We start from the raw sequence: 25,939 nt of genomic DNA, 5'->3' as shown, positions 1-25,939 counted from the left end.
AAATAGGTATTCGACTCTAATTATCCTAAATTCGCTAATTTTAGTGTAATTAGGGCATTAAGTGGGGAGCTCCCTGACGATTCTAGCTGTGGATGCACTAGGGTTTTTTTTTCTTGAAAATTTACAAGATGTTACAAACAACCTTATAACTATCGCAAGGGTGGAAATAATTGTCTCCCTCCTATGAATATGCCTTTAGTTTTTCATTTCCACATTTCATGTTATTTGGTTTTTGAGACCGTCTAAGAAATATTAAATGCTTTGAAAGGCTCTCTCTTCATTCTCCTATTGCAGATGCTTGAAACAAGGTGAAAATGAGAGTTTCGAACTCTTTACTTATGAAACATAGCTTTACACTAGGTTCTTGACCATTGATCTATTTCTGATTGTTCAGGCTTTAATGTTGCCTTTGTACCAACCATCTAGAGCCTTAGGTAAATTGAATGCTCAACTGGTCCCATGCTAACTATCAAGACAATTTCAACTGACCCTAAATTTCTCTAATAGAATTATAAAGTACTATTTCAAATTTTGTCAGAGATTTTCTAAACATTCCAGGATATGACAAAGATGTTGCTAGAACTTTTAAACTTTTGGTAAACTTATAAAGGACATGAAAGCTATGGCTATTTAAGTCATCGAAGCACTAGGATTTCTTTGCCTAATTAATGATCTAGACACTCTAAAGATGAAGTATTACATATTAAAATTTTTATGCAACATTTGCATTACACCATTCTATATACTTCAATAGGTTAGTTCTCTCTAACTTTCACATTTTAAGTAAGGATTTTTCTTTAAAAGATGCAATTAAGGACATGTACTAGACCATAGTTGGAACATACTTTATTTCTTAGATTAATAAGATCCCCTTTATAGTGCATATCGTTGCAATGGACTTAATAATCCAACTAATACCAATTTCTATTGATAATTATATATCTATGTTGAACCACTAAAATGAGAAATTTGTTTAGTTGAGTATTATGTTTGAACTTGTTATTTAATGACTGGTGACATTTGAGAAAATATTAATAAAAATATTTTTTTCATGATTAGATAAACTAATTTTCAAGTAAGAAAATGTTGATGCAATTAGTGTGCATGAACTATATGCTTCAATTGGTTCCTACACGAAAAAGCTTCTCATCTATCTCTTATTTTTCATGTGCAGGAGTGAAGCCCGACTTTGACAAGTACTATCTTTTGCAATTTGTACTTAAGAAGGCAACACGTAGAGATTTGGACGATCTTCTTTGTAATTCCTAAGTGACAGTTTCCTTACACAATGGAGCAGTGGGAGAAAATGGTAAGCCTTAGACTCTTACTTTCTTTTATTTTAGTGAGGGAAAAAGCTTGTTATTATTATCTTATAAACATAAACATATTATTAAATTGCGTAAATTTATATACTTATAATCTTTTATTTTTCTCAATAAAATTTGAGTTTGATTTGGTTCTTCTCTTTCATAGTTTTACTAATTTTTTTGCATTGCCTATGTAGTGTATTTTCGCAATAATATACAGTACATAAAACAACCAATCTCTATGGGCCCCTCCACATTGTATATCTAAAATCCGCATCGTCCAATATTAGGTAAGAATGCTTATCTTAATTAACCTTACATTTTTAACACAATGCGAATGATATAAGTTTATTAGATGAGAATGCTTATGTTAACCTTACATATAAAGCATATATGATGCAAATAATAAAAAATGAAAATATCACCTACAACTTCTAAATTCACAAATTCAAGTGGTGTGGCTTGCATTATATTGGATTAGGTTGATGTTTTTTTTTTCCTTCTTCTCATGATCCTGTTTGGTTGCACCTGATGAACGGGTTTGATACACAATACCCAAGACGATGGCCCCACACATTAACCTATGGTTTTGGCATCCATTCCTAGTATACAATTCCTTACCGTATGGCTCATTTACATTGTGGTGGATAATGCTGATGTTGGGAGTGGAATGCCTGTTACCCGTCACATAGATATCTTTGTACTTGGAGCTGTGTGGGGCTAATAGAGATGTCCGTGACAAATCTACTCCGTCCATCTGTTTTAAAATACCACAATAGGGCAGGATTCTAAAAATCAGGTAGATTAAAAACTGACGTGGGCCATACCACACGAAACAGTGGGGATTGAACGCCTGGCGGTGATAGAAGTTTTGTATCAGGATGATATTTGTTGCTACAGTTTATCTAAGTGGTAATAATTCTATGAACGGTTTGGATGGAATATAAACATCATGGTTATCTCCAGGAAAGTTTCAACGGTGGACATTGTTGTTCCCAATGTTTTTGTTTGTGTGGCCCACATGAGTTTTGGATTATCTGTTTTTCAGAATCCTGTCCTATTGTGGTATTTCAAAACAGATGGATGGAGTGGATTTGCCACGAAACATATCTGTGGAGCCCACATAGCCCTAGGAACGGGATCTCTGTGCAGGCAATCCGTTCCCGCTGATATTCGTCTCCAGGGCCTATATTCAACGGCGAGGATCCTTTCCAACACCTATTTGACGTGCACCCCAAGCTTTGGGCTTATCGTGTTTTATGTATGAAATCCACTTCACCCCGCATGTTCAATTGTCAATGTTAGGCTCACACCACGCGGCATAAAGTGGATGGAAATGCCAGCCATTGGTTTGTGTTGGCAACCAACGTAGGGAGCGGATTAGGTCCGCCCTGGCCTCACCCATCATGGTGCAACCCTGACCATGGGGCCCACCTTGATGTATATATTGTATATCCACACCGTCCATCCATTTTCAAATATCATTTTAGGACATGAATCCAAAAACGAAGCGGATCCAAATCTCGAGTGCACCACAACTTAAGAAACAGTGATGATTCAGTATTAGAAACTTCTTGTCGGCCACAAAAGTTTCGGATCAAGCTGATATTTGGTTTTTCCCTTCATTTTTTGGATCATGCCCTAAGATGAATACATCATCAAGGTAGGCCCTGCGATCAAGGGTGTGGATCTGGTCTTGATCCATGGATGAGCGGTAGACACGCTGCATTTCAATGCTGAATTCCTCGGTTCGAGTGCCCATGTGGAGTGCGTGCATGGGTGGCTGTGCTCGAAAAGAAAAGATGCAATGGAGCCGGTTAGGCGCGACCTCCTCCCATCAAATAAAGGGCTAACGCAGCCATGGGAGCGGATTAGGTGCGGCCTGGCCTCACCCAAGACGGTGCGGCCCTTGTCATGGGGCCTACTTTGATGTATGCATCTTATATCCATGCCGTCCATCCTTTTTTTCAGATTATATTAGTGCAACAGCCGAAAAATGAAGCAGATTCAAATCTCAGGTGGACCATATTGTAGAAAACAGTGGTGAATCAACTTCCCACCGTTAAAAATTGCCTAGAGGCCACCGTTAATGTTTATTTGCCATCCAACCTGTTGATAAGGTCATACACACATGGATTAAGGGAAAAAATAAATATCAGCTTAATCAAAAACTTGGATGGCCCACAAAAAGTTTTTAATGGTGGATCACCACTGTTTCCAATGATGTGGTCAACCTGAGATGAAACTGTTTCATATTTGGGATCATACCATAAATGATCCGGCAAAAATCATAGCTGCGTGGATATAGAATACATACATCAAGGTGGGCCCCATGTTAAGGGCCCAACTGTCTTGGACAGTTAAAAAATAACTAAAAAATTTAAAACTCGTTCAAAAAAACATTACGCAGGTTAGGCCGTCCGAACTCAGCGGGTTTTAAAGCAATTTTATAATTTTGCCGTTGCTGTGGTCAACCGTCCATGTGAGTTTTATCGAGAGTGAGTCCCGTGTTGCCCGGGTAACACCATACTGGGTATTTCCCTAACAGTGGAGCCTAGCTTGATGTATGTGCTGTACATCCACACCGTGGATCAGTTTTTCAAGCTCAATTTTGGGCATTATGTCAAAAGTGAAGGAGATCCAAATCTCAAGTGGGCCACACTAGAGGAAACAGTGTACATTGAATGCCAGCGGTTAAAAACTGCCCGTGGACTGCTTTAATGTTTATTTTCCATCAAACCTGTTGATATGGTCACACAGACCTGGAAGGGAAAACACGGATATAGGCTTGATTCAGAAATTTGTGGCTCACCATAAGTTTTTAATGGTTAATGAGAACTTTTTCCTGTGATGTGGTCCACTTATGATTTGATCTGATCCATTATTGAGATCATGCCCTAAAATGAGCTGGAAAAACTGATGAATAGGATGGAAATACAAGATATACATCAAGGTGGGCCCCAGGGTGTGAGAAACACCACCCATGGTGTAACCCACGGAGCTTGTGTTTTGCACAGGAAGAATCTTGTAGACTATTCCAGTCCCAGCTTGTCAGCATCGGACGTGGTACCATCCCATTAGCACCTAGCTACATACGGACGGTCCAGTCAGGGGGGGTCTGTGGGGCCTACTGTGATTTATAGTATTTATCTACACGGTCCATTTATTTTGAAATATCATTTTATATCAATTTTCCAAAAAAGAGTTAGATCTAAATTCAAATGGACCACACCACAAGAAGCAGTGGGGATTGAACTCTTACCATTGAACAATTCCTAAGGACGATTATGATGTTTATTTACCATCCAACTTATTCATAAGGTCAGGTAGACCTGGATTAACAGAAAATATAAATATCAGCTTAACCACAACTTCTGTGGCTCATTAGAAGTTTTCGACGGTAGGTTTTCATTCTCCACTACTTTCCGTGGTGTGGTCCACTTGAGCCTCCAATCTACCTTCAATTGGTAAATGTTCTGAAACGAAACGTAAAAATGTATGGACAGCTTCGATTAAAAAAAATTATAGCCCCGACATGAGCCCCTGACATGACCGTCCGTCTCTAAATATGTCGGAGACGGATTGCGTGGTGTGCCGCACACCACCGACCTTTATTGACGTCACCTGTAGGCCCACCATGACGACGTACCTCCGTGGTGTACTGGGGAACGGATTGGCTACTCCCCTGCCGCCAGCCAATGGCCGATGGTCGGTGCTCCGTGGGGCCACGATGATATATGTATTTCATCAATGCCGTCCATCTATGTTTCTACATCATTTTAGCATACGAGACCAAAAATGAGGTATATACTAATCTCAAGTCGACCACATTATAGGAAATATTGTTGAATGAACGTCTACCATTAAAAACTGTTTAAGGGCCATAAAAGTCTTGGATCAAGCTGATCTTTTTTTCTTTTTTCTTTTTTCCTTTATCCAGGTCTGTAAGACGTAATCAACAGATTGGATGTCAAATAAACGGTGAAGTGGGCCTTAGGTGGATTTTAATGGTGGATATCCAATAAGTATTCTTTTCATGTGGTGTGGTCCACCTGAGATTTATATTCCTCTCATTTTTTAGAACCAAGCCATAAAATAATATTTAAAAATTAATGAATGGCATGGATGAAACACAAACATTATGGTGGGCCCACAGAGAACCGACCACAGCCACCGGGCTAGTGGCAGGGGCAGCAGCCAATCCGTTTTCGGTGCATTGACGTGACCATGTTACCACCGTGACGTACCTCCATGGTGTATTGACGTGACCAAGTTATGTGGGGCCCACCATGATGCATGTGTTATATCTACACCGTCCATCCATTTGACAGAGATCATTTTAGGTTACGATTCCAAAATGAGGTAGGTTAAAGTCCAAGTGGACTACACCAAAAAAAAAGTGGAAATTAACCGTCTACCATTGAAGAGTTTTTGGGGACCACAGAAGGTTTGGATTAATCTGATATTTGTTTTTTCCCTTCATCCAGGTCTGTTTGACCTCATGAACAGGTTGGATGACAAATAAACATAATGTGGGCCCTGAAAGGTTTCAACCGTGGGAATCATTGTCCCCTCTTCTTGATGTGGTATGGTCACTTGAGCTCTGGATCAGTCTCCTTTCTAGGATCATGACGTAAAATGATCTGGATAAATAGATGGACGGTGTGGATATAACGCACGCATCATTGTGGGGCCCACAGAACTTGGTGACGTCAACACACCACCAAGGCCGGTGGTGTGTGGCACACCACGTAATTCGCTTCCGTCTTGGGGGGGAAGGACCCAATCCACGTCCGTCACCATCATTTCTGCCAATACATCCAAGTTTTCTCTGACTAAATCTCGGCCTTTCATTAAATGAACGACAGATGATCAGACAGTCCACAATTTAAGATGGTCCCGCGGATCTAAGTGGCACGACTGTAAATAAACAACAATTCCCGTCGTTACTGTAATGACTCTCCATTCATTCGCATTGATTTGTGTACGACGCACCACCTCTCATTTCGAGTTGGTTTCCCCTCTGTCGCGACTCAGGATCCAGAGCGGCTGCCGCCAGCCACCGGGCCCACGTGTTAAGATATTGCACCGTCCATATGACAATAACCGATTATCTCATTGAAGATCCTAGCCTTTGATTTTTCTAGACTTGATTTCCAGCCATTAACATTCTCTTTTCATTGTTCTAAATACATCTACAGATATTGATGTTCAGAATCATCCATCAAATATATGTTTCTTAAAATAGGCCATATAGCAGAGGAAAAAACATGGACGGTTCTGATCATAGTTCCATTCAGCATGTGGATCCCATTAGTTGGCGACCGACGCTGGACGCTTAATCGCGCCAGACGGAAAACAAACTCGGGTATTTAAGTCGACCTCTGTCCGCTCCCTCTCGGCTATTTTTCTTCGTCTTCTTAGGCGGCTACCCTTCCTCCACGTCTCTTCCTCTCCAAGATAGCTTCCGACAGGTAAATAGAAGAAATCTTATATTTGTATCCATCTCCTTTGATTTTTCATACAGAAAAGTACCATTTCTATTCATAATATGAAAAAAGAAGTAGCGTTTGGAGACTTGCATTTTTCCAATCTCTCAGGTCTCTTCTCGTTTTCTTCAATGGAATGAATCAGTGAATTTTGAGTTCCGATCTCCGCTTCTTCTTCCCTTCTAAGGTTTAGAGTTCCTTCTCCGTCTTTCGCGACTGAGATCCCGGGTACGTTGCCACCCAATGGGGCCCAGTCCTCAGATGGTCCGGCGATTTGAACCGTCCAGATTCTATTTGTTAACTCTTTGATGATGATCCTGAGTTTTAGAGTTGAATGCGAGCGTTCGAAATAGTCTTTCCGCCGTGAGAAATCATCGATTCAGCTGCGCAGAGTCCGCAACATGGACGGATCCGATCGTTGGAAATCTCTGCGTGTGGACCTCAGTGGGAGACAACAGACGCTTGATTCTGAATCGCGACAGAGGCGAAACGAACTCATTTACTTTCCTTCCATCTTTTTCTTTGATTAATACGAAAGCGGTTTTCACATCCAGTTTCTCGTTTTCAGGATTTTTCTGCTCGTGGCTGTTTTCGAGCTGCGTTTTTTTTTTCTCTCTCGATTTATCGATTACAAAAGCGGTTTTAAGCTCTTACAACCTTTTTTCTGTCGGTAAATATTTGCATTGGCTGTTGCTATAAAAAAGAGGGGGTGTAAATATCATTTCCTCAACACTTATAATATTCATCTGCTTTCGATTTTAAATTGTAAATATTAGAAAATATTTTCTGTTAATTTGAACTGAATTTCTATTTCATTTTCCTTTTTTTAAATCTGCGATATTTTATTTTATTTTATTAATTTTCTTTTCGTAAATAAGTTATTAAATCTTTACATCAGAAATCATTTCTACACCCACTATTTTGATAGATACACCCTTTTGTTTTGTACTTTTAGACAATAAACCGTACAACTCTGAGCTAGCATGGGAACTAAACTAGGAGGAAATGGCTAGTCAACTATCACTTACTTTTTATCCCGCCCAGGCTACTGGGCCTCTCACGAGCATCACACGTGTCAGTGAAGCACGTGTGTGAAATACCAGCTTTTTCCATCAGGTAGGACACACTGATAAGGTCTCGTGGTAAAAAATCAGGTCGTCTCACACCAGATATAAAGCTCCGATCTGGCACGCGTGTTTTCTATTCTGGCACGTGTTGCATGGACAGGCTCTACACACGTGTAGGTTAGGGTATTTTCCTACTTATTTTTATTTATTAAGCTTATCATAATCGTCTTGTACCGAGACGAAGTTCGTTTTGGATCCATCGCGACTCAGGATCCGGTGTGTCGCCATCCACTGGAGCCCACACGCTGCGATGGGCCGATTACGTCAACCCTCCATGGGCCCACATGCTGAGATGAGCCGATTATGTCAACCGTCCGTATTTCTAGTTAATATGATAAATAGGCTATTCTCACCTTAATAACACTTCACCGATGATCCCAACCTTTTATTTTTGGAGTTGAATACGAACCACTGAAAATCTTCTCTTCGTTTTCAATAATATTCCGTTCAGCGTAATTTTCTTACGGTGGAATCTGTAGCGGAAGTTTCACAACATGTACGGTTCTGATCAGCGGACGAATTAGTATGTGGGCCTTACCGGGCCGCGTCACGCGCTAGATTGTAAGTTGCGACAGAGGCAAATATTCATTCAGCTATAGATTATTTATTTTCTTTTCTTTTTATTTTTTTCTATTTTTCTTATTATTTTCTTTGACGAAATCTCTCGTCTATAAAGGACTAGAACGGGATTTAATTATTATTATTTTTTTCTATATTGAAGTATTTATTATATTATTATTTTTTAGTTTTGCCACTCTCAAGACTGCGAAAGTAGGACGCAGGTAAGGTGGTTTTGCAAAACGCGTGGTGTGATGTGATGTGAGGCCCACCTAGATGTATTTGTCTTACATCTCCGCCGTACTTTTTTTTTTTCTGCTAAGGATAGGCATGAACCTAAAAATGAGGCGGATCCAGCTCAAGCGGACCACACTACTCTAACAGTGGCGATTGAACGCCCACTGTATTTGAAGTTTTCCCTTCATCCAACGGGTTGGATGGCAAATAAACCTTACGGTGGGCCGAGGAAGGTTTCAACGGCTGGTGTCACTGTCCCCACCGTTTCCTGTGGTGTGGTCCACTTGAGCTTCTGATCCGCTTCAATTTTATTTTATTTTATTATTATTATTTTTTACGTACATTAAAATGATATAGCAAAACGTATGGACGGCGTGGATATGAAACACATGCATCAGGAAGGGTCCCACGGAGCCCAACACATCACCCACCACCTAATCCGCGTCCTTATGATAAACATGCACCGCACCGCTGGCGTCCAGATGTGAGATGCTTGAATATGATAAGCCGACTTGCCGGTGTAGTACACACCGGCTATATAGCTGGTGTATTGACGTCGTCAAGTTACGTGGGTGTCATTAGGAGGTATGTGTTATATCCAAACCGTCCATCCATTTGGCAAGCTCGTCTTAAGGCTTGAGACGAAAAAATGACGAATCTAACTATAAGTGGACTATACTGCAAAAAGCAGTGAGGGATTGGACGTCAACCATTGAAACCCTTGGCACGGAAGTTTTGGATCAATTTGTTTTTCTCTTCATTCAGGTCTTTGTGACCTAATGAACAGATTACATTGGATGGAAAATAAACGTTAGGATGGACCCTACGAGCTGTTTATCTGCGAAAATCATTATTGTTACTGCTATTTGTGATGTGGTCCAGGTAATGATTCTTTTTTTTTTTGATAATGCTGTATGCGTGGATATGATAATACATAACTATGTAATTTTGATCTCCTTTGAACCGTTCGTACATCTAGGAGCTCGATGAGCGTCTACAGCAGCTATATAACTGATGTGTGGTACACCAGCCAATCTGCTGCCGTTTGAATGATAGCGAGTTTTTTGATTGATATGATATGATTCTGCCAATCGAAATGATTTTTTTTTGTTTTAATGAATCAATTGCGAGGATCGTCCATCCATCATTCCATGTGGGTCCCAGAGGGTGAGATATTGTCGTCGTAATCATTCCCTTTTCTTTAGTGGCCTCGATTAACCAAACCATAGCTGCATAGCTTCTCTACTATAGCTGTCATTTTCTATATCCGTCAAGATCACATGCAGCCTTTTCTTTCCCGTGCACATTTGGTGCTGGACGTGGGACCCGTGCTGCCGCTAGCGTGTCACGCGTGTTGCACATCCTAGCCGTTCAAAATATGTGAGCACAGTAGGGCATCTATAGGTACGAAAATCAGGCCGATGCACTCATTGGACGGTATAGATTATTTTAAAACAATCGCAGCCGATTGTACGGCTCATAGTGTACAGGTTTGGCCCATCCAAGGTTCGCCACTTGAACGGCTCCGATGTCGTACGTATTTATGAGACGTTGGCGGTAAAGAGAAGGTTGCACGTGACCATTTTTATCCTTTGATAGAAGGGATCGCTTGTACTATAGCTTTTTACGGGCAGCCTTTAAAAAGGCAAGCCCCTGAGAAAGTTAAAAATTAGCTCTTTCTGGCATGGGTCTTGTTTCATGATCAAATCTCATTCATTTTTTAAGAGATGCTCTCAGAGCACTATCTAAGTTAAGTTTGGACAGTCCAATCGGTCTATCTGAACCGTCTATTAAGCCCAAAACACATTTCACCGGCTTCTGTGCAAAAATATCACTGATCAGATGATCCAGTCTCATTGATCAGTTTGGCCTTATTTCTGCAGCCATCCATTTTCGAAGTGATGGATAAGATGGTTATGATTGTCCAACAAAAGTGATTCTTTAGAATCCATGTAATCCATGATTTGTGTGAATGGTCTTTACCATCCATATTAAAGGCCATTGATCAATGGTTGATATTTTTCAGATCAGTTTGATGTTTGCATGAGAGGCCATAAAATGTGTGATGGAGCTAATAAACGGTTTATATCAATGGATTGAACTGTGTTAGTGTCCAATGCAAATAGGAGCAGTACAAATTAAAAGTGCTCTGCCATGGCTGGAGAATCTGGTGCAACCACACACATCCTTAAATTAAATATGAGAATGTGATGGAAACAGATCGTGATATAATTTCTGTTGGTTCTTCCCATCTGGGTTGTGTTTGTTTGTATGGTTTATTTATTTATTTATTTATTTATAAACTTTCTTCATTTTCCTGATTTGATTATGCTGGAAGAATAAAAGAATCATCAAGTATTCTTTCAAGTTCTAATCTTTTTGTATTGTAACACATTTAGTGGATGACAGTTCAATTGTCCATTTCTACATATATTTTTTTTGGTTTTCTTCTTTAATTACAAGATCTGATTGGAAGTTCTATTGGTTTTTCCTTAGTTTTTATTTTTTGAATTTTGCAAAAAACTACCTGCTTGTTATAGAATTTACATTCCCATGCCATTTTAGTGGTTGTTGGGTATGTTACTTTGGATTATTTAACTAAAGTTGGGTACCCAATGCGGCTCTAGTTGGCCCCACTGCACTGTTTCTGTGAAATCCACCCCCAACAACCAGGCGTGTTATACCAGTTTAAGCTAGGGGCCCCAAAAATAAGCTCCCATTTCACATCGTTCGGTCCACTGAATGATGGATGGGCCTGATGTTGGGCCCCAAGTCCAAATTTGGCATCCCATCTAATGGTTGGAGCGGATTTCATATAATCATTGCAGTGGGCTTGTGAAAGTCAATTGTGGAAATCTTTCTCTTAACTATTTTTCATAAGTGTGGCTCATCTGAATCATAGATCAATATTATTATTTTTTGGCCCAGGCCTCTATAGGATTACACATTGAATGGTCATAGTGGATTTCGCATGCACATCACACTGGGCCCCCTAAAATATTAGGGTGGCATCCCTCTCCCAATTGTTCCCACAGCCGCTCTCAAAGAATGGAGATTTAATGGAAATTTAGGAGCCGAACCCTTGATGATTTATGGGTCTACCTTGACATTTTTTGTTAGAGCCTCTCCGACTATTAGATTTGTAGACTTAAGAACAAAAGATCAAGCTAACCTGTGAATTATATGAGCTAGACCAAACAAAAAACCAGTTGGAAGAGACATCCACCTTTATTTCTCCGGGGCCTGTTGTGATGATTATATGAAATCCACTCCAACTATTAGATGTGATACCAAAATTTAAGCCCAAAGTCCAAACATCAGACCCAGCGGTGACTCGGGTTGGCCACATTAAGGGAAACCATTTGTTGGGTAATGGCTACCTTTTTACATTGTTTTCAATTATGTGGTTCACTTGAATCATATTTAGGGTTAATTTCAGGCTTTGGGCCTAACATGGGGCGCTCTCTTACTTGTTGGGGGTACATAACCATCCGGGTGGGCCCACCCTACCCTACCACTCTTTGTTTGCAAGTCCACCCAAACTTCCGTTGAGAAATGGGGTAGCTAATTGATAACCTTTCTAGAAAATGTGTTGGAATGCGAGCTCTCTATTAAGCAGGTAGTTTTTTATTCTTTCCAAAAATTCCCTTTTTAATAATTTTATTTTCAGTTTACTTCCTTTTCTTGGTTATAATTCTAATAGTACTTTTTCTTAAGTTCAGTTCTTTCTAAGTTTCAATAAATGTTGAACACAAGATTGCAGTTTATCATTTCTTTTTTTAATTTTTGTTTTGCTTTTTTTTATTTAATTAGGAGAACATCTTATTGAACTTTTCTACTTTCCAACTGGGGGTTTTTTTTTTTTCATATTCTTCTTAGAGAAATGCTCCTGTGTTCTCAGAGCATAACAAGTTATAGTGCTCCTTCGTTGCATCTGGCCACTTGGACAATCCAATCAATCAATCCGACCTGACCATTATGTCTAGAATACATTTTATGGGCTACCACGTAAAAATCACACCGATCAGTTGAACCAACGCATCCCTGATTCGTCCTTATTTTTCTAGCCGTCCTTTTTCTAAGCCATTATGGGATGGTTAGGATTGCCTAACAAAATAGACTCTTCAGAATCATAAGCAATCTATGATGGTCCCCAAGAAATAGATTGATCAAATTATTAATTGGACCTATTTTGTGTAAAATGATCTTGACCGTCCATATTAAAGGGTGTGTATGTTATCCTGTGATATCTATACTGAACTCAATGGACAGTATTTAAATTCAATTCTCTCTATGTTTTAATTAATGTAGAAAGTAAGGCTACAGTTCTTTTATTTTATTTTGATGTTTTCTCTTCTGATTTTATTTTTTTTTCCCTGTGTCTTGGATTTCAGAGAGGGAAGTGAATGGAGGATAAGAATCAAGCAATATAGAAGAGGAATTTTCATTTGATTGGATTTTCTACGTGAAAATGTCTTCTTCTTCGCCTTGGATCTCTTCTCTTACATGTTCAAGCTCTTCTATTGAGTCATCAGATAGTTTCAATCTCACCCTCCTGCTTCAATGGTTGAGATTCATATTCCTCTCGCCGTGTCCACAACGAACTCTGTTCTCCGCCGTTGATATCGTCTTCTTGCTCGTTCTCGTTGGCTTTGCAATCCATAAGCTGAGTTCTAGATTCCGCTCTCGTGCGCATTCAAATTCGGAAATCAAACCTGTTATCAGAAACAACAGAAAGCATGTCAAAACCAATCTCTCTTTCAAGCTCTCTTTAGTTCTAACAGCCCTTTTAGCAATCTCTTACACCGTCCTCTGCATTCTCTCCTTCGCTAGAAGTACCCAATTATCATGGAAGCTAACCGAAGCTCTGTTTCGGCTAATCCAAGCCATTACCCAAATCACGGTTTTGGTGATCGTCGCTCACGAGAAGAGATTCCAAGCCATGACTCATCCAATGACCGTTCGAATCTACTGGGTGGCGAGCTTCCTGATCTCTGTTCTATTCGCCATTTCCGCCATTATCCGTATCAGCGTTCTTCACATGAGTGGGAATCAAGACCATGATTTGAAAATCGATGATATATTTTCCTTAATCACACTTCCAATTTCCATCATTTTCCTCATCTTTGCCATTCTCGGATCGACTGGCATTACAGTAACGGAATCCAATTTAGATGAATCGGAATCCAAACTGAAAGAACCTCTCTTGAACAAATCGAATGTGACTGCGTATGCTTCTGCAAATGCATTCTCGAGAGCGGTCTGGTATTGGATGACTCCCCTCATTAGCAAGGGCTACAAATCTCCTCTCAAGATGGATGAAATCCCATCGCTCGCACCCGAACATCGAGCCGAGTACATGTCCCAGCTATTCGAATTGAACTGGCCGCACCCCTCCAATAAAACCAACCACCCTGTACGCACCACCTTGCTCCGCTGCTTCTGGCCTAATCTCACATTCACTGCCTGCCTCGCCCTCATCCGCCTCTGCGTCATGTATGTCGGCCCGATCCTGATCCAGCGGTTCGTCGATCTGACCTCCGGCAAGAGCAAATCCCCCTACGAAGGCTACTACCTCGTCCTAATCCTCCTCGTCGCGAAATCAGTTGAAGTCCTCTGCTCCCACCAATACAATTTCCAATCGCAGAAGCTTGGAATGCTAATCCGATCGACTCTTATCACTTCCTTATACAAGAAAGGCCTCCGCCTAACATGCTCGGCTCGCCAGGCCCATGGGGTGGGTCAGATCGTGAATTACATGGCCGTCGACACCCAACAGCTATCGGACATGATGCTTCAGCTACATTACATTTGGCTCATGCCGCTCCAGGTAGGCGTAGCGCTGGGCCTTCTATACTTCTATCTGGGACCAGCAATGACATCAGCCCTTCTTGGGATCGTTGCCGTCCTGATCTTCGTCCTATTCGGGACCCGCCGGAATAATCGCTACCAGTTCAATATCATGACGATGCGGGACAAACGGATGAAGGCGACGAACGAGATGCTGAATTACATGAGGGTGATTAAGTTCCAGGCATGGGAAGAGCATTTCAAGAAGAGGGTAGAGAATTTCCGGGAATCGGAGTACGGATGGCTGTGGAAATTCATGTTCTCAATCTCTGGCAACATCATCGTGATGTGGAGCACACCCGTCGTGATATCGGCTCTTACGTTCGGGACCTGCATTTTGCTGGGCGTGGAGCTGGATGCTGGAAAGGTGTTCACGACGACGTCCTTTTTCAAGATCTTGCAGGAGCCGATCCGGAACTTCCCGCAGGCGTTGATCTCGATCTCGCAGGCGATGATCTCGCTCCAGCGGCTGGATGGGTACATGATTAGCAAGGAGCTGGAAGAAGGAGCTGTGGAGAGGGAGGATGGAGGGTGTGAGGTGGCTGTGGAGGTTAAAGGTGGAGTGTTTGGATGGGAGGATGATGGTGGGGAGGTGGGCCTTAAGGATTTGAATGTGGAGATCAAGAGCGGGTCGCTTGCTGCCATTGTCGGGACCGTTGGATCGGGGAAGTCTTCTTTCCTGGCGGCGATCCTGGGGGAGATGCACCGGATCTCTGGCAAGGTATGTTTGTTTGACCATCTGATTTTGTTTTTGACGGTTGGGATGTGTTCTTGTGGGGTGTGGGGCCCAGGCACCGAAATGGCTGTTTGTGGCCCGTCCGTTTTGGTGTGACCTTTGACTTCGTGATCATCAGGAGAGGATGTGCATGGTATCCTCTGGATTGCGGTTGGTACTGGTGGTGAGTCAGTGATCCAGATTCGTTGATTTCCGTGGGCCCGATCATGGATCTTGGTTCTTCTTAACTTTTCAGAGCAATCCAATCTCTTTATCATAGCCCCCCACCATTGATTGTGGGGCCTGATGATCACGTGGATGCATGCATTGCCTGTCAAGGATCCAAATGCTAGAGTTTTTGGGAAGATCCAGGCCATTCATCCGGTGGGACAGCTGCGAACATCCCTAACCCACGTCTATTGACTGGGTGGTCCACCCGTAGGTTAAAAAATGACCGACGGTCTATATTAACGTACTTGTCGCCCACAAAATGATTGTGCCGTGGCACACCTGAACGGCCTGAATCTTGCAAGCGTGTGCCACATTCGCACGTGTGCTTAGCATCGCCCCTCCCCTTCTCTTTCAATTAGGACCGATTGCATCAAAATTGGCGGTTAAAACGAAATGAAAACAAAACTTTAAAACTCTGGTAGAGCGCGGTGATCATACACAGGCACTTGGAAATTAGTGGTAATTGCACACGTTGAGATTAAATAACCACCATTAAAAACTGGAAGTACCTATTCCGTGCTGTGGTCTACTTAAGCTTTGAATCTACCTCGCTTATGTGCTTATGGCATAAACTGAGTTGTCAAAGCGCGTGGATAAAACACGTAAATCAGGGTGGGTCCTCTAGAACTTGCGCCCCTCGGAGATATTACCGGAAACGAGCGCGCAGGAAGTCGACGTAAATTCTGGTCGTGCCAAACTGCCACGTGTCGGTGCTTATTTACGAAGGGACCACATAAATATCAACTTATCTAGAACTTTTGTAGCCCCCAACGTGTTTGTAACCCACCGGTCCACCACTATAAATTTTCCATGCGCACGTGTACAGACGTTCCTGCTACGCCAGAGTATCTAATAATCAATAAGCGAAGAGGTCAAAATCTTCAGCTCCAAAATGTTCTGGAATGTTTGTTATTCGTTTATCCTTCTGTTCCGGCCCTCGGTGGCTGCTGCTTGTTCTACCTGTATTTTGAAAGGGAAGAGGCGTTATAAATTCCCTCTTTTTATTTATTTCCCTCGCTGTCCACATGGTAATTTGTGGTGATCTGGAGGACCAGTGCTTGAATGAGCTCCTGGGTAAAAGTTTAATGATCGGACGGTTCTGACCCATCCAGTTTTTCTGTGTTCGATATGTGTACCTCTTCTCTAACCGTTCCTTTCCACGTTGCTTATCGGATGACTGTGAGAGTTCATTTACTTGTTGTTTGGGATGTGGCCTATCCACATCATGGCCCACCTGAACGACGGTTCCGGTCACCACTCTTTTCCACGTATGTCAGTGGGTGAGGATGGTGGCGCATTACCTCTTACGTGCATGGTTTTGCCTTCTTTAAAAAGAACTAACCCATTGTATTCCGGGAAAAGGACAAACCGAAGAGTCATTTTGTCACGAAAGCATCTCGAGGGGTCTTCCAGATCTTTTACTCATTGAATTAGCAAGGCCGACGTGCGCCACGTGTGTAAAATCGAAGCCACACTTTACCATGACTTTGGAATTGACTCTCCGTTTTCTTCCGTGAAGTGTACAGTGCTCCGAAAGCCTGTGGGGAAGTTAGGTGGGGCCGACTGTGATGTTTGCGAGAAATCCACCACGTCCATCCATTTTGCCGGATCATGTTAGGGCGTGGGCCGAAAAATAAGGTAGATAAATCGAATGGTCGGCACGGTAGTAAAAGTTGGGTAGGGAAATGGCTACCGTTGAAACTCTGTGGTGTTTATAAGCCATCCGTACCGTTGGTGACTTCACTGCGAGACGCGTATTTCCATTGAAGGTCCTGCACTGGGATGCTAGGTGGGGCCGCCGTGATGTCTGTGAGGAATCAATACCGTCCATCCGTTTTGAGAGCTCATTTTAGGTCATGTGACAAAAAGTTAAGGTGGATCCAAAACTAATGTCCTCTGCACGAGAGGAAACAGTGGGAATTCGTATCAGATTAAAGTTTTCTGTTGTTTTCACTTCATCCCAGTGGGAATGACTTTATAAACGGTTTGGATGGGTTATAAACATCGAGTTAGATCACAGGAAGATTTCAACGGTATTAAACTTTTTAGCCGGTTTTACCTCTCATACGGACTTGAGTTTTGGATCCACTTGATACTTGGTCTTATGTCCTAAAATGAGTATGGAAAAATGGATGGACGGTGTTGATTTTTTAAAAACATCACGGTGGGCCTTGCCTAGGAAATCTACCTATATTACTACTTAGATGATGGAAAAACACCAAATTATTAGCAGATCCGAAACTTCTTTGGCGGTACGGATGTTTCAACTGTGCACGTCCGATCCTCACCTTTTCCTTGTCGTGCGACGCAATTGATCTTTGTATCTGCCTCATTTTTTTTTGTGGCCCACGGTCTAACATGATCCGGCGAAGGGTATGTACATGGATTTCTCACAAATATCACGGTGGGCGGCACCTAGCACGGTGTTGCAGTTAGTTCTGCCAAAGGCTTCCGCACACGTCCGAATGATAGCGCATGTGGAGCCCACTCGAGTGAGTGGCTTGAGGGGGCGTTTGGCGTATGGTATTAGATGAGTAGATGAGATGGAATTGAATTTGGTCCTGTGCCCATTCCACTCATGTTTGGGAAGAATGGAAAAGCTTGGAATTAGATTAGATGGAATTGCATTAGGTCCTGTGCTGATTCAACTCAATGTTAGCAAGTTGTATAGGTCTCACCATGATGTGTGGGATATATCCACACTGTCCACCCATATTTTGAGATCATTTAGGAGTGTGGGCCAAAAAATTAAATAGATCTAAAGCTCAAGTGGACCCCACCGTAGAAAGTAGAGGGGATTGAATCGCTACCATTGAAAACTTCTTTGGAGCTACATAAGTTTTGGATCTACCTTATTTTTAAGCCCATGCCATAAAATGAGGTTACAAAACAGATGAAACAGTTCGGATACATCGCATATATGTTATTCTCAATAGTTTTAAATAATGGTGAGTATATCCATTCAATGTACCACCGTATTACAAACATAGCATGGAATTAAGCTTATCGCATGGTAAACCAGAGCTATAGATAATAATTACGTTTTTCGAATCGCACCTAATCCTTCCCAATACCAGTGCCAAACACCCCCTGATCCGTCTTGCGTATTCCGGGTTGGAATGTGGAATGTGTAAGTGGCCATCTTCCTTCAGAAAAGTGCACGTGTCGGGCTCTTTTCATCGATAGACGAGATGTGAACTGCCCAAGAACACGCCTTTTCATGCTGAGAGCACGCAGAAACCCCGGAAACTTTTTCAGTGGGGAGTTATTTAATGCTCTGGCTGTGTGGCACTTGATACGCAGGCACGCACCTGTAAATTTCCCACGTGTCATACGTTACATCTCAAGTTAAATTTAGGGCGTAATGCTCTGGCTGTGTGACACTTGATACGCAGGCACGCACCTGTAAATTTCCCACGTGTCATACGTTACATCTCAAGTTAAATTTAAGGTGTGTTTGGCCGGGTGGATTGGAAGGGATCGAATGGTATTACGGTGGATGGCGTGGATTTGAAGGTAATGATCTGCCTCAGTGGATTGGTGCAAGATCCCATCAAGTCTGTTTGGCACGCCCGGCCAATCCCGGAATTAAACCTTCCCATCTCTTCCAATCCCTCGAACCAATGGTGTTGTCAGTGAATTGTCATAAGATCCATGGGATTGCTATATCCCGGGATCAGATCACCCAGTCTGTTTGGCACGCCCGGCCAATCCCGGGATTTAACTGTCAATCCCTTCCAATCCGCCCGGCCAAACAGGCCCTTACTGAATTTGGAACACATTGTTTGTAAAAAATCCAATTTGTTGAAAAATTATAGCCGCTGATTCTTGGATCATTGTTTGTGAATTAGGACCGTTGGATATTTTTCATTTAGCCGTCCATTTGCACTTGCCGTACAAAACCCATTCCAGATCAAGACTGTTCGGTAGGGGAGCGGCTTCGGTAGATCCCTGACTGTGGGGCCCACCGTGATGTACGTGCCTTACATCCACGCCGTCGATGTCTTGCTGGGTCAGATTAACTTAAAGACTCAAACCGGATCTTTAACACACTTAACTGGATGTTTTAATAATTAGATTTTTAGTATTTACTGCATTCGAAAACAGATAGAATTAAAAGGTTGCTAATTGCTTGCTGCTAGCATGTTCTTGCTTTTGGTAGAAAAGGTTGCCTAACTAGAAATCTAGCTTAGTCGAGTTGACTCGGCCTTTATTTTGAGTCGACCACTGATTTTTAGAATTATGGCCATGCGTGCTGGTAATGCATTTGATGCAGCTGGTGCATATACCATTTGCCATTTCATAACCATTAACACGTGTGTATTTTTTGTTTATAGGAATCCATGACAACATTTCTAAGCCATACATGTTAACTAAATAATAATAATAATCATCACCATGACCATTTTAAGTCCTTTCTTCCATACAGGTGAGAGTTTGTGGGTCCACTGCCTACGTTGCCCAGACATCATGGATCCAGAACGGGACCATCCAAGAAAACATACTCTTCGGATCGCCAATGAACCGTGCAAGATACAAGGAGGCGATCAGGGTGTGTTGCCTGGAGAAGGACTTGGAAATGATGGAATTTGGGGACCAGACCGAGATTGGAGAGCGAGGTATCAACCTGAGTGGTGGCCAGAAGCAGCGGATTCAGCTTGCCCGGGCTGTCTATCAGGACTGTGACATCTACCTCCTCGATGATGTCTTCAGCGCCGTCGATGCCCATACTGGCTCAGAAATATTCAAGGTCATTTGCATTTCTTGATTTTTCTTTTGCTTGATAGGATAGGGGTGGCAATGGGTGGGGTCAGGGCTTGGCCCATTTATGAGCCATGAATTTCGGTCCGAACACAATCCACAGCCATGTCCGCTTGTCCTAACCCGACCCACTTAAAATGCATCAAGCCCAATCCGACCCAACCCATTTAATTTTAATCGAGTCAGGCTCACGCTCAACCGACCCAACCCGTCAGAGTGGCCACACTCAAGTTTAGGAATGGAATATGAGGCTAAAGACATATGCCCAGTCCTAGTTTTGGGTCAGGTTGGGTCGGGTCATGGCCCAGACCATTGATAAGCTATGCGGGTGCGTCAGGTTGGGTAGGATCCAGACCACTGTTGGCTCGTTTACTTTAAATGAGCACACATTTCTAACCCAAGCCCAACCCACTACCCATTTAGCTTGGTCCAACCCACCTAAGAAGCAGGTTAGGCCCATTGCCACCCCTAGATAATATATCTAAATACAACATATTGCTGCTGTTTATTTTTGAATTGTAAATGATTCCGTGGTTGTGATCCATTGATCACATGATTAATATGGTTGGTATTGTAGTAGTAGTACCGTTTTGGTCCAGTTAGAGTTGGACCACACTGAACTTCTATGCAGGTCGAAATGACCACTGTTGGATCATGATCATAAGCCCCTTGGTGTGTGACCAGGTTGAATAAGTTGGTCCACATTGAATAAATAGTGCATTCAAATGCGCCCCCACAGGGCCTGTTTGGATTCAGGCAAAGTTGTGTCACAACTAGCCATTATGGGATGCTGTCAATGCTAGCTAGTCATGGACATGTTGTTGTGGACTAGTTGTTTTATCTCTTGTTTGTCAAACACCCTGGATCATGAGCAAATAGATTGTGCCACATGGGGAAATTAAAGATTTGTTGATAGCACGCTTACACATGTGCATGTGAACGTTTGACATATCTGTCACATTTTTAGTGCTTGAAGATTGATGGTGGCACATATAAACACATCAAGCACGTGCTCAGAAAAATATGAGCTTCATGTGCACCAAAACTATAGTGTCATTGACAAGTCCACTTCTACCTCTTCACGAAAGACACTCAATCCATGGTCTAAGGGGTCACGTGTCCATGACTACTTGTCTAAAAGCACATTGGTTTCCATGCACAAGAGGATTGACAAACCATAGACATGTATTGTTGTCCACGGCTATTAGTCAGGACACAACTTTGCCCAAATCCAAACAACCCTCAATGTTCTATTGCAATCATGGCCTAATAGTGATTGCCATTTTTACTGCAGAATTTCAGGGTCCTGAGACAAATGCACAGATGTACACAACATATCTGAAATGCTTCAAAGCATGCTAAATAAAATGCCTTTACATCTTTGGTTTATTCAACTTAGCATTTTGAGTAATTTGTTGCAGGAATGTGTAAGGGGAGTTCTCAAAGATAAGACCATTTTGCTGGTGACCCATCAAGTAGACTTCCTACACAATGCTGATCTCATACTGGTGAGCGTGATGTTTCTGCATCTCGGAATTTGTAGAATAACTCACTCCCATCAAACATGATTCTACTGGGGATGCCATCATTTTAACTTGGCAAAAAGTAACACTAAATGCACAAATAATCAAAATTATTTGTTTAGAAAGATGCTGATTCGACCACTTATTTACCGTCCAACCAGTGGATAATTTCCATCCTCCTATCAGCCCGATCCACTCATATAGTGGGCCACACCTGTATTTTTGTATCATCTCAACAAACGCGGATTGCGTCCTAGCCCCGCCCGTCTCTAGCTGGGAACGGGCAGGAGCTTTGAGTGGCCACCATGATGTATGGGTTTTATCCACACCATCCATCCATTTTTCCGTATCATTTTATGATATAGGACCAAAATTTAGGCAGATTGAAGGATCAAGTGGACCACACCACAGGAAGCAGTGGTGATAATGATTATCACCATTGAAACTTTTCTAGGGCCCACTGTGATGTTTATTTGCCGTCCAACCTATTCATAAAGTTACAAAGACCTGGATGGAGAGAAAACACAAATATCAGATCGATCCAAAACTTCTGTGGCCCCCAATAAGTTTTCAATGGTAAGAGTTTAATCCCCATTGTGTAGTCCACATCTGTGTTGGATCTGCCTCCGTTTTAGGCTTATATCCTAAAATGATATGGAAAAATGGATGGACGATGTGAATAAAACCCATACATCACGGTGGCCACTCAAAGCCCCTACCCGTTCCCAGCTGGAGACGGGTGGGGGTAGGACACAATCTGCATCCCATCTCAACATGTATTCTTCTTCTTTTTTTCTTTTTTTTTTTAATATATTGTTTTCTATGGTGTGACCAAGCTGATGGGTGGATTTGATTGATTTTTGCACTATTTGGTCCCTGAGGTGGGTCCAACCTATTGCAATGGTTGGGTCCTGTACGTACCATATGCTGGTTGGACAGTAACTTATCTTGTAAAATTCTCATTTTATGTTGAAGTCAATGAATCACATCGGTATTTCAATATGAGTACTGATCACCTACATGCACACTGCACTTCAATATGAGTACTGATCACCTATATCTCTTTCGATATAAGGTTTGTGATTGAGCCGTAAAGATTACTAGAGCTTATGTCTCATCATCCTGAGGTGAGGATGACAGATATTGCTTTTCCAACTTTCATTTAGGATGGATGTGATTTACTTGGGCTCTAGAAAAGCACATGGGAAAAATATTCAGTTAATGTGCAAAATTTCCATTTTTTTCGGTGATGATCACATGGGTCTCATACTAAATTTCTAGAGTAAAACATAGAGAAGCTGCATTGCAACAAATCTTCCTTTTCTTCAGCATTGCAAATAAGTTCATGATGCCAAGGCACTGTTTGGAACTTGGGATTAGGTGGTATGGAATAGCATTTGGTCCAATGTAAATTACATCCGGCATTTGGAAATGAGGGGAAGGATTCGATTAATCCGGGCATCATGTCACCCAGTCCCAGCAGGAGAAACAGTGGGATTTCCGATGGATTTCAAAACTCACTACACCTATGGGCCCCACGTTGATGCGTATGTTTTATCCACATTGTCCATTCATATGCACCCTTTACACATGACAATCGAGTGGTATATGCATACAAGTGACCAGCATCAATTATGATATCTGGTCCGTTGATTACAATTCCATGGTCCATCAAATGTAGGTTTCACTTAATATAGTGTTTTTCCTAAAGGAATAATTTGATCCCAAACATGAGATGGAATGGTCAAAATACCATGGTATTTCCGGACATATAATCATTGTGCAATAATTGGTGTTAACTCCACCTAATGCAATTCCATACCATTTAATCCCATGTTCCAAACAGGCCCGGTTTGCATTTGAATTCACCAGCTGATTGAATTGCGATAATTCACTTTAATGAATAAATAACTAGATTAGTTATGTTTCCTAGTATTCATGATAAGAAAGTCTCCTCAAATTGGAATTATACATCTTTCAAGTATGACTTGAAACTAACATGACTGAAATTTGTTGATAAAGACCCTCAATATGAATGCTAAAGAAATCACTATCTGATCATATACACTTCCATTAGAGTAGTTAATGCAATGCAATTTGATAGTGCATCCAAACACATATTTCAGTCGGAAGCTTTCTGTAAATTAAGGCTACAATGTGAATACTTGGTTGTATTATGTTGAGAATAACTAGTTGTATACAAGTATTAAGCAATAGAAACAGCTAATTCTAGAAGGTAACATACCAAAATCCACCTGTCTATAATTGTATTGCAACTGTACTATAAATATGTATCCATCCTCTGACACTTGGGGGTCGCTTGGATGCCTGTAAATGGGCCAAGTTGTAAATCATTTACAGGTAAATCATTTACACTGTTTGGATGACCTTTTTTGCCTGTAAATCATTTACAGGCTGTAAATGATTTACTGCATTTACCCCTATTTCATTTAAACGCAAAAAGTTCAGATTTCATTTACAGGCTCTCCATTTACAACCTAACGGCTATAAATGGAAAGATTGGCTCTCCATTTACAAGACAAAAACAATTTATGGGCTATCCAAACATAGACAATCATTTACCTGTAAATCATTTGCAGCTTAAAAGCCAAACAGGATAGGCTGTAAATGATAAATCATTTACCTGTAAACCATTTACAACTTGAACCATTTACAGGCATTTAGATGATTTTTCTTGCTTTGTGATCTTAAATTTTTTTTTTCGTACTTTGTGCCGTTAAAAAATCAGGTAATGCGGGATGGGATGATTGTACAATCAGGAAAGTATGACGAGATGCTAGGATCTGGCACAGATTTTGAAGTGCTTGTCACTGCCCATGCCACTTCCATGGAGCTGGTAGAGAAGGGCAACACTATGTCCACTGACAATCAGCAACAACCGAATGCATTTAAGCCGGCTATGAATCAAGGCCAATCCAATGGAGAAAATGGGTCTGTAGACTCGCCCAGGACCGAAAATGGGACGTCCAAGCTCATAGAGGATGAGCAGAGAGAGACTGGCAATGTCAGCTGGCAAGTTTACAAGCAGTACATCACAGAGGCTTATGGGTGGTGGGGTGTGCTGATGGTGTTGGGAATTTCTCTAGCATGGCAGTTGGCCCTCTTGGCGAGTGACTATTGGCTGGCATTCGAGACGTCGGACGCAGCCTCATTTAAGCCAGTCTTGTTCATTCGTGTATATTGTATCATTGCGGCAGTTTCGATTGTGTTGGTGACAATCAGGGCCTTTCTCCTCGCAGTTATGGGGCTCCAAACAGCTCAGAAATTTTTCAAGCAGATTCTTAACAGCCTCTTGCGTGCTCCCATGTCATTTTTTGATACAACGCCTTCTGGAAGGATTCTGAGTCGGGTAAGATCACTCTCCCTCTTCATGATAAAGGAGGAAAAAAAATACTCTCAATTTCAGTTGGTTATTATACAAGGCTTTTTAATGGTCGTCTGCTTGGGTGGGGGATTTGGGAAATCTACAGATTCAGATCTCTCCTGTTTGTTTTCCATTCATGATTTGCCAAATCCTTGGATTTCCCAAATCCACTCCCCCATAAACCCATGGGTTTTGGTGCAAATCCAAGTCCCCAAAAGAACCAAAAACTAAGCCAATCCACAAAATGAGTGACTCTCTCAAAAGCAATGGAAGTTGTTCCCTTGCAATATATGCTCCCCAAATCGATGGATTTGATTCCCAAACTATGGACTTTGAATTTTTCCAAATCCTAGTCCAATGCAAATCCATGAATTTGATCAGTTCATGAATTTTTCAAATTCACGTTCTCATTTCCCCGATCCCAATTAGCGTTTGAGATAGTTTACTCTTTCAATCTGAGCCATAATATCAATGGGAGTTATATGAGACCCAGGCAGAGTGTGATGCTTGATATGCAGGCAACAAAACATTGTACACGTGGCATACATTAACTCAAATTAAACTGGTTAAATTGTGGAGCCCAGTGTCACCTTGAAATAAGACCACTGGATATTTTTCATTTTTAACTGTCCAATAAATGTCTACCAATCTGATACTCAGATAAATCAAATAAGTGTGATGTTTGATTCATGATCCATCTAAACTAGAAACCATAATTTAGATGGTTTAATTTGAATTGTATGCCATGGGTGCAAT

General features: G+C 41.7%; 1 protein-coding gene and 1 pseudogene across 3 annotated transcripts in view; both read left to right on the top strand.

Annotated features, from left to right (window-relative positions):
- Positions 1–6,654: 6,654 nt before the first annotated feature.
- LOC131230308 (ABC transporter C family member 14-like) overlaps positions 6,655–25,939 on the top strand; it is a 28,215-nt gene continuing 8,930 nt past the window's right edge. For 2 of the 3 annotated variants that reach the window (XM_058226165.1, XM_058226167.1), the window contains exons 1-5: positions 6,655–6,781; positions 13,113–15,289; positions 19,944–20,264; positions 21,697–21,783; positions 24,548–25,168. In XM_058226165.1, the coding sequence (XP_058082148.1) occupies positions 13,190–15,289; positions 19,944–20,264; positions 21,697–21,783; positions 24,548–25,168 (3,129 nt within the window). In that variant the 5' untranslated portion in view covers positions 6,655–6,781; positions 13,113–13,189. Of the gene's footprint in view, positions 6,782–6,813; positions 6,941–13,112; positions 15,290–19,943; positions 20,265–21,696; positions 21,784–24,547; positions 25,169–25,939 lie in introns of those variants that run through there. The other variant, XM_058226166.1, reaches the window with a different exon arrangement.
- Positions 6,689–25,939, top strand: part of LOC131230309 (ABC transporter C family member 14-like) — an 87,394-nt pseudogene continuing 68,143 nt past the window's right edge.

Source organism: Magnolia sinica, chromosome 17 (assembly GCF_029962835.1).
Source record: "Magnolia sinica isolate HGM2019 chromosome 17, MsV1, whole genome shotgun sequence".
In the NCBI taxonomy this organism is placed as follows: domain Eukaryota; kingdom Viridiplantae; phylum Streptophyta; class Magnoliopsida; order Magnoliales; family Magnoliaceae; genus Magnolia; species Magnolia sinica.
This window is presented reverse-complemented; position numbering and strand designations above follow the sequence as displayed.